An 8,981-nucleotide genomic window follows, 5' to 3' on the forward strand; every position below is an offset into this window, starting at 1 on the left:
GAAAATAAAATTAATAATAACTAATTTAAAATAGAAGTAAAACTTTTTTAAAATAATGAAATAATTAACTTTTTTACATAAATGATAAACTTACACATATATTAAGCAAAAATAATAATTAAAATAAAACAAAAATTAGGTTACTTTTATGTGACAAAAGTTAATACTCATTATATTTTATAATATATTTTTGGTAACCATGTTGATTATATTTTATGATATAAATAAATTTTTGATTATTAATATTATTATTGATTATACTGTTACCATTCTCATCTGCCACTGTCAGAAAACTCCTATTCATCGAAGAAATCGGACGGACCCATTTCCAAACCCCCAACCCGAACCCGATTCACCATTCACCGCCACACTCACTTCACGATTCACTCTTCCTCCGATTTTCCACTGTATCTTCTAACTTCAATTTTACTTGCAGCTTCTTCAACTATATGTTTCGATCTGAATCTTCTTCAATTTCCATTTTCAGCTCCAGAAACTTTGTTAGTTTTTTTGTTTTGTTTGTTTCCTAATTAGTTCTATAATCTGTTATATCTATCATTTCTGTTGTTACTTTATTATTGGTTTTAGTTGTTTTGATTAGAGTAAAGCATAATTTAAATTTTGAGGGTTTTTGTTGCATAATTTCGATCCCTAATTTTTTTATGCTTAATTTTATGTTTTATTGAATTTTGATTAATTTGCTTGTTTTTTGAAGTGAAATTATTTATATTGATCTATAAATTCGAATTGCTTGGTTATTTTGGAAATTTTAGGAAAAATGAAGTAAACTCAAGTTAGGAATTTAGGGTGAAGATTTTACCATTTTAGTGTTCAATTTGGCTTTGTGTGCAATCTTAAAAGCATGAATTGTATGTTAATGATTAAATTTTGTTTAATTTAGGATGACATTTGTGTATGTAGGTTTTAATTATGCAAAAATATTGTGAGCTTTAAATAGACTCAAATTAATTATTTTATTGTTTTGCTTTTGTTTTCATTTCTAATTTCTTTGCAGGCATGGAAATGATGATTGAAGGGTTTTGCTGGGTTTAGGTTCTGTTTGGAGGGTTTTGTGAAGTTGTTTGGATGGAAGCAAAGAAAGAGGAGGCACTTAAAGCGATAGCGAATGCTGAGAAAAGATTTGCTCATAGAGACTTTGTTGGAGCAAAAAGTTATGCTTTAAAAGCCAAAACACTGTGTCCTGGATTGGAGGGTATATCTCAATTGGTGACCACTTTTGAAGTTTACATTGCCTCTCAAGTTACCTGCAATGGTGAACTAGATTGGTATTCCATTATGGGTTTAAAACCTTCGACAAATATAGAAGCTGTGAAGAAACGGTACAAGAAGATGGCTGGGTTGCTCCACCCTGATAATAACAAGTGTGTTGGAGCTGATGGGGCATTTCATCTTGTTTCTGAGGCATGGAGTAGGCTGTCTGGTAGTTATGACCTGAAGAGAAATGCACAATCGGGTGCTGGGCATGGACTTCATCACAAGGGTTTGTCTTCGGTTCATGCCTCTGGTGGTAATCAGGATACTTTCTGGACGATCTGTACTTCTTGCAAAGTTCAGTATGAGTATCTGCGCAAGTATATAAATAAGAAACTTTCTTGTAAGAATTGCCGTGGGGTTTTCATTGCTGTTGAAACAGCCCCGGCAAATGGTTCATTCCCGTATTGTCCTTGGTCTTATGGATCTAGCAGTGGCTATGGAAGCCATTCATATGATGGTGTTACATATGTTCCCAATAATGGCGCCTATTTCAATGGTAACGGAGTTGCCGGATACCACTCGGCACACGGGTATGAGTATGCTTCAAATGTTCCATATCAAATTAACTCTGCTGGATATGTCAATCAGAATGGATCAACAACCTTACCTGCTCGTCAGTCCAATGGGCATGCAAAGAGGGGAAGACCAAAAGTTAAATCAGGAGCTGATAGGAAGCATTGCATGACAGAGACAGTGGTCAATATAAACTCAGATGTATCATTCTCCCGGAATGAACCACAGGAGGTAAAGCCGAATAGACCTGAGAAGAAAAGGAAAGTTCTAGGAGCCAGTTTAAGAGATGTCCATGAAGGAAAGGGTTTAAAATGTGCTTCAGAGTCAGGATTGGCTAATGGGAATGGAAGCGTTGGGCATGGCCAGAGGATTTCCAGCACAAGTGAAGTTCCAACTAAACAGTATGCCAAACAGTATTCCATGGCACCAGCTTTTGATGCAAGAAAATTATTGATTGAGAAAGCCAGGACAGAAATAAGAAAAAAACTGGAAGAGATGAAGTTGGCATCTGAAACAGCAGCTGCTCTTAATGAGACAAAAAAATCTCAAGCTGATGTTGGTCAGGTCAAAGGAGACACGCACATTAAAACAGTTCTGAATGTTTCTGATAATCAGTTAGAACATAGGAAAACTGTTCCAGTGACAATTACTGTTCCAGATCCCGACTTTCATGACTTTGACAAAGATAGGTCAGAGCCGTGCTTCAAGCCAAAGCAAATATGGGCCTTGTATGATGAGGAGGATGGGATGCCCCGCTTGTATTGTCTGATACGTGAGGTTGTGTCTGTCAATCCATTCAAGATTAACATTAGTTACTTGAGTTCAAAAACTGATAGCGAGTTTGGCCAAGTGAACTGGCTTGTTTCAGGTTTCACCAAATCTTGTGGAAATTTCAGGGCCATGACCTCTGATGTTGTTGACCAAGTTAACATTTTTTCTCATGCTCTAAGCAGGGTGAAGGCCGGTCGAGGTGGCTGTGTTCGCATATATCCAAAATGTGGAGAAATCTGGGCTGTTTACAGAAACTGGTCAACAGATTGGAACAGATCTACACCAGATGAAGTAAGGCATCAGTACGATATGGTGGAGGTGCTGGATGATTATTCCGAGGAGCTTGGTCTTTGCATTAGCCCCCTTATTAAGTTGGATGGATTCAAAACCGTGTACAAGAGGAACACAGACAAAAGTGCCATTAGATGGATTCCCAGAAGAGAAATGTTGCGCTTTTCGCATCAAGTGCCTTCGTGGTTGTTGAAGGGGGAGGAGGCAAGCAATTTGCCCGACAAGTGCTGGGACCTTGATCCAGCTGCAACTCCTGACGAGCTCCTTCATGCTGCTATAGAAGCAGCAAATGCTTCTTAGGGTAAGGGAGGCATGATTGAAACACGTACTATTATGAAATATTTTTCAGCATTCTTCAAAAAATGTTTTAGAATTAACTGTACACTATGTCACACATAGTTAGAATCCAATGAGGTTTTAACCACTGACATTTTTAGAGAGTGAAATCCTATTTAGCAACATTTCAAGTAACAATTGTTAGAGGTTGAGACAGATTGGCATTGTATTTGCTTTTATTTCTGGTCAGGATTTACAAGCAAAGAATTAAAATCCGAAAGAAAATTAAAGTTGTAACGTGACAAAAGAGAAGAAACAGTGACTAGAATTATTGCCATGCATGTATGTGGAAAATACGCTTTCTGAATCCTTTCGAATTTGATACTTTCTATCTCTGCTCCACCATGAAGAGTTTTACTTTTATCAATACTGCAGCAGTATACGAGTTTGTCAATTGTCACCGTAGATTATCTTCGCAATTTTGAAGGAAGAACAATTTGAAGTCCAAGCCAATAGAAGAGATGCTCAAGCATGAGATGAATAAACAAAATCATGTAAGAAGTAAATGCTGTGAAGTTTCTTCATATGAACATGCCGAAAGAATACGACATTTGTTTTAATCAAATTATTATCTTTCCTTGACAATCAAAGGACACTTACTTGCCAAGCAAAAATTAACACTTTTTCAAAGATGCAAAACAAATATAATAACTTTTGAAATACAAACAATAGATCAGCAGACCTGTTGTAGAGGTGTTTGCTAATTTAACTATATTTATTTATAGATGGAGAATGTTTATCTAATTCAATGATCAACAGAGGTGTTTGTGAATTTAATTAATTATATTTGTTTTTAGACTAAAAAATCATTTAATTCAATGATTCATATTGCTTAGTTTTTTTTAGAGTCTCATCTGCATACAATTGCAGAATTTTTATTTTTATTCCTGAGGATTTGCAACAAATTTATGATTTGTCTTTCTAAAATAGTGAATTTGATGAGGAAATACTCAAATTGTTCAATAAAATTGTAGGGTTGTGTTGCGAACAACCAAAATAATAATCATCTAGCAACAACCTAAAATGTAATCAACTCCAATCAAGTAAAACAACACCAAAATTGTTTACCCGATTCGGCTTAAAGATACCTATGTCTAAACAAGAGAATAATTTTTCGATCCCTATCAATGAATCTTTACAAGAGATGCAAAAAAGTTATAAGAGATCGTATAATTCCTTTTCTTTTTTTAAACCAAAAGATTGTGTCATTCTTTTTTATTTTTTGGTCAAGAAGGATTATATTGTATCATTCTAATCTATCACATTTTGAATATTCCAAAATCATCTTTATAATTTCAATTAATTAGTTCAAGAGGTTCCTACTCTCATCTGGTGAATATAAATTCTAATCATCTCATTAAGTCAGACTAACTCTGGCCACCATCTTTACTAGATAGAGGCCAGTAATCCCTGGCACTCTTTCTTCTTTAAGATGGCTATGAACACTAACAATCATGACAGGTACACATTACTAAACATTTCTATTAAAACATGTCCTATATTATATCTATGATTTTGAGTATCTTTGTTACTATTTCAACACCATGAATCCCAATTAATAATCCAAAAATTCTCAATTGATAGAATTGCAAGCCTTTGTATGAAGTTATAAGCCTTTATTATTAATTTATTATAATATTGCACACAAAGCAAATTAGAGCATTCTACTACATAGTTTTCAACAAATCCATTTAGAAAGCCATACATAATTGGGGACATGTTATTAGTACTGTTAGAGTGAGTGTTGCTGACACTACTCTATTATGTATTATAAAATTCAGACAATAATTTCCTAATGCAAAAACTGAGCTAATGCATTCTTCACCAAGTAGTTTGCAACAATTCCATTTGTTTTCTCTGTTGGATGAAATGAGTCCCAAAATACATATCTTGAAGCATCCACACAACTGAAAAAACTAGCCCTGCTGCATGCATATCCCATCTCAAACATTCCAGTTGCACAACATGCCATTGAAGTCACTTGAAACCCTGCATCAGGCATAAACTTATTTTTAATTATATGATCATTGAACATGAATTTTTATCTTAATATACAACATTGCATTTTAAATTAAACTTTTTAACTTTTATGCAGTATGAATTTATAGAACCATCTAATAATATTTTTTTCACCTCATTCAATCCTAATGATATATATTATATTACACGGATATGTGCGTTTAATAGTGACTAATCTACACCGGAGAATCTGTAGGGCATGTCAGATAGATTCTTTTATCTCCACTAAATTATTTTCATGTACAAGAGTCAGAGATCGAATTCATGACCACTGACTCAAATATCTTACCATTTGAATAATTCGTAGTTGGTATGTCATTAAATGATATAATATACTACTAACATATTATTGTCATACTATTAAATGATATATAGTAACATAGATGTATAAAATACTGTATAGCTGTACAGGATTCAAATACAGTTTTACACTATGTACAGTTAAATTTTTTAATGCAAAGGTATTTCATTTCTAAGCTTCACTTAAGAATAAATTATTTAGAAGAATTCAAATTCTAACCGAAATAATCATTAACTAGATGCCAGATTAACATGCCCTTCCTAGGAAGTAGAGATTGAGACAGAAAAAAGTGTTATTCCATGTATACTATGCTAATTAATTGATGGCTGCTCTTCGTCACCTGAATTGCTCATATTAGACAACACACTACTCCGGGTAAGATTTGCACTACCAGGAGATATCTCTCGGTAGATGGGAGGAAATGGGGGAATTCTGATCAATTTAAGAGGGCGAAGAGCAACCATCTAATTAATTGTTAAGCAAATCAAATATAAGTTATATGAGTAACTTACCAAATTGGCCTGGCTTTTTAACAACACGGAACAAAATATCATAAGGATTTGAAAACACCAATTTGACCCCAGGAATGTCCTTCTTCAATTTTGTAGTTAATTTATTGAGTTTATCATTAAACTCCAATGCAATGTTATTATAATTGGACACACAATCATTCCCACCAGCAAAATTTGTGGTTCTCTCCAAAGGCAAGCATCCCATTGGAGGTAAACCACCTAAGGATATTTTCTTAGCACCAAGATCATAAAGTCTGTGGATGAAATTTTCAGCTATTCCAGCAAGAAAATTTTGATACTGACTAGGTGTGTATTGAGATGCTCTGCCAGGAATTGCATAGTAATTCTCTAGGAAATCATTTGTTCCTAGACTTATTACGTGTAGTGATTTGGTGATTGTGTCTTTTGCCTTTTTTTCTCCAAGGTAGGTACCTAGCTTTTTTTGATATTCTTTGTAGTACTCCAATTGCTTCCATAATGGTATAACAGACTGAAAATTCAAATTTAAAATTCATTAATAATGTTCCTTTTGTAGACACATATTTTTAAAAATCTTATATTATGATTCATTTGAGTAAAAAAAATAATATATATTATGATGTAATAATGAAATATGACCGTCAAAAAATAATGACGGCCCATTGTTACTAAAGTACGGATCCAGATTATCTACGGTAAAACATTGTGTATTTACATATATATTAATAGATCTCAATGGGTCGATTCACATTACATCCTATCTGTATTGAATTAAGTAGTACTACTATTCATCTTTGATTTGAGAACATACAATCAAGAGTAATAAATGTGTCATTCATATATTATTTTAGTTGGTGGAATTCAAATCCCAAAAGTAGTCTTATTACTTACTTTTTTATATTTCTTAAGGTTTTTTTCGGTCACATGAACATTAATAGATATAAGACATTACGCACGGAAGTTGGAGGTTTTTTTTATTCCGTGTAGATGAAATGATAAGTACTACTAAAATTCAGACATATAATTGTGAGGTCTTGAGTTTGAATTAGAATGAAGATGTTCAACCTAATAATATCGACATTGTCAATTGAGCTAGGTCTTAAAGACGGGATGTTGGTATTGTAAGAGATAGATTCTCTAGCTAAAGAATGTGTTTTACCATTATAGATAAAAACAAGGTAGTTGATCAATTTATGTGCATTCATATAAGTTTATAAGCATTAAATAAATATAAAAATTACCAGAACATCTGAAGTGGCATTGTCATAACCAGTAGCAGCAGAAGCAAAACTGACACCAGTAGAAAACTGTGAGATATTATAACTAGGATCCAAGTATGCTGGTATGTATGGTTTGATTCCAAATGCTTCTGATATGAAATCAGTTGCTATTCTTCCATTACTGAATCTCCCAGTTGGCTTCCCACCCATGAAATCTCGTCCATACGGCTGGAAATTGCTCCGAGCAACGGTCGATATGAAATTGTTGTTCCCTGCATCAACCGATGAATCGCCGAACACTATGATTGCCGGAACCTTAGTACTAATTACGAAGGAGAGATCAAGCCAGTGAAGCAAAAGGATGCACAAAATGTTGGTGAATAGGAGCTTCTTTGCATGTCCTCCTTTCATCATTATGTGTACTTGTAGTACTAACTCTGTAGTGTGTGACTTGAGTTGTGAACTTGTGGTGGAATAAATATTGGTTTGAAATACCAAAAATATCTAGTTGATCTGAGTGGTAAAAACTCTGGCACACTTTAAGGAAGTGGTTAGAATTTAAATTTGACTTCTGCTTTGGTATGGTTGAGCAGGCGGTTTTACCTGTTACATTTTGACACACAAATCTGACATTTAATTCACTCAAATTCAGCGTTGGTTGGAATCCACCGTGATTTTGTATAAGCTACAAAGAGTAATTTCTGAAAAATTACAGTGTATCATTGTGACATATCCACCGTAATGCCAAATATAGGCTACATATGATGTTGATGGAGTGAAAATGTGTCAAAAAAACATCTTTAATGCACCTTATATGCTCAACAACTCTTTCATAGATCTTAGAATTTTCGATGTGCCTATGTCAACATTATCCAATATGTTTGTAAGCAGAAAACTATCCTCTGTCCTCATTTATAAATTTATAAATTTATGTTTAGATTACACATCCTTATATTTAGAACTGTACATCTTGAGCGTGATCTGAGTGGCCCGATAGAAGTAGCTTGATAGCGTGCTTGACTCAACAAATCTTTGATCGACTTTGACACCGTTTTAGAATTTAGATTGTGTCTAGCTCAATCTTACAAAATTGAGTTATAAGGTGAGAATTGCAAGCACATATAAACTAATGTCCAAACAATAACTCATCCAATGTGAGACTCTTAATAATAATATAAATTATTTTTTGTTAAATGGGGATGATATCATGGATTTATAATATAGTTTAATTCGAAATATTTGTATTTTTTTTTAATTTTATATTCAGACCATATCTCATCCAATGCGTTAAATATTTTTGGCTTAACACTTTGGATTTTAGTAGAATGAACCTTGATAATCTAGCTTTCAATCGAAAGACAAATATAGTCTAACTTATTGCAGTTGATTCATCTTCTCTCGAATGATTGGTATTGGTAACTGTTGGGTCACGAGGGTACAACCAGGGGAATCATTCACATTGTATTCAGAACAACTATACGGGACACGTCATCTGACCACCTTTGTCAGGAAGACTTTCGATACAAGGAGTCGGTCGAACAACTATACAAGTGAGTTGTACACCACATTTTAACCCAAAACCTCAATACATTATGTTTATGGGTCTTTTCACTTATAAAATATTCAATCTCGACTTTTCTAAATAGTATGAGACTTAACCCACCTCACACTTGCCACAACGGTAACTTATTGAATTCATTGACCATTAGCTTGGTTAAATGTTTGAAACATTAATGTAACTTAGTTGTTAGGTGAATGAGTTGT

The 8,981-nt window shown here is 33.8% G+C and overlaps 2 protein-coding genes across 3 annotated transcripts; one reads left to right on the plus strand and one right to left on the minus strand.

Annotated features, from left to right (window-relative positions):
- The first annotated feature begins 215 nt into the window (after positions 1-215).
- LOC123907782 lies at positions 216-3,510 on the plus strand. 2 transcript variants are annotated; one of them, XM_045958154.1, is made up of 2 exons: positions 216-500; positions 1,016-3,510. In XM_045958154.1, exon 2 carries the CDS (start codon positions 1,087-1,089, stop codon positions 3,148-3,150), a length of 2,064 nt encoding a protein of 687 aa, XP_045814110.1. In that variant the 5' UTR covers positions 216-500; positions 1,016-1,086; the 3' UTR covers positions 3,151-3,510. The 2 variants fall into 2 exon arrangements, with proteins under 2 accessions (XP_045814110.1, XP_045814111.1); XM_045958155.1 differs by having other exon boundaries at positions 216-407.
- A 1,295-nt stretch (positions 3,511-4,805) lies between these two features.
- Positions 4,806-7,722, minus strand: LOC123908662 (GDSL esterase/lipase At2g04570-like). The gene is made up of 3 exons (XM_045959372.1): positions 7,239-7,722; positions 6,019-6,508; positions 4,806-5,175 (listed from the first exon to the last, which is right to left on the minus strand). The coding sequence occupies exons 1-3, from the start codon at positions 7,629-7,631 to the stop codon at positions 4,979-4,981; spliced, it is 1,080 nt and encodes a 359-aa protein (XP_045815328.1). The 5' UTR covers positions 7,632-7,722; the 3' UTR covers positions 4,806-4,978.
- Positions 7,723-8,981: the final 1,259 nt, after the last annotated feature.

The sequence above is a fragment of the Trifolium pratense genome, linkage group LG2 (genome assembly GCF_020283565.1).
Source record: "Trifolium pratense cultivar HEN17-A07 linkage group LG2, ARS_RC_1.1, whole genome shotgun sequence".
NCBI classification, from domain to species: domain Eukaryota; kingdom Viridiplantae; phylum Streptophyta; class Magnoliopsida; order Fabales; family Fabaceae; genus Trifolium; species Trifolium pratense.

Excerpts from the sequence above, each read along its gene's own strand:
- LOC123907782 (XM_045958154.1), top strand. The coding sequence starts at position 1,087 with ATGGAAGCAAAGAAAGAGGAGGCACTTAAAGCGATAGCGAATGCTGAG.
- LOC123908662 (XM_045959372.1), bottom strand. The coding sequence starts at position 7,631 with ATGATGAAAGGAGGACATGCAAAGAAGCTCCTATTCACCAACATTTTG. Across the intron at positions 6,509-7,238 it reads ATGCCACTTCAGATGTTCTG|TCTGTTATACCATTATGGAA; the intron begins GTAATTTTTATA and ends TTGAATTTTCAG. Across the intron at positions 5,176-6,018 it reads TAAAAAGCCAGGCCAATTTG|GGTTTCAAGTGACTTCAATG; the intron begins GTAAGTTACTCA and ends TGCCTGATGCAG.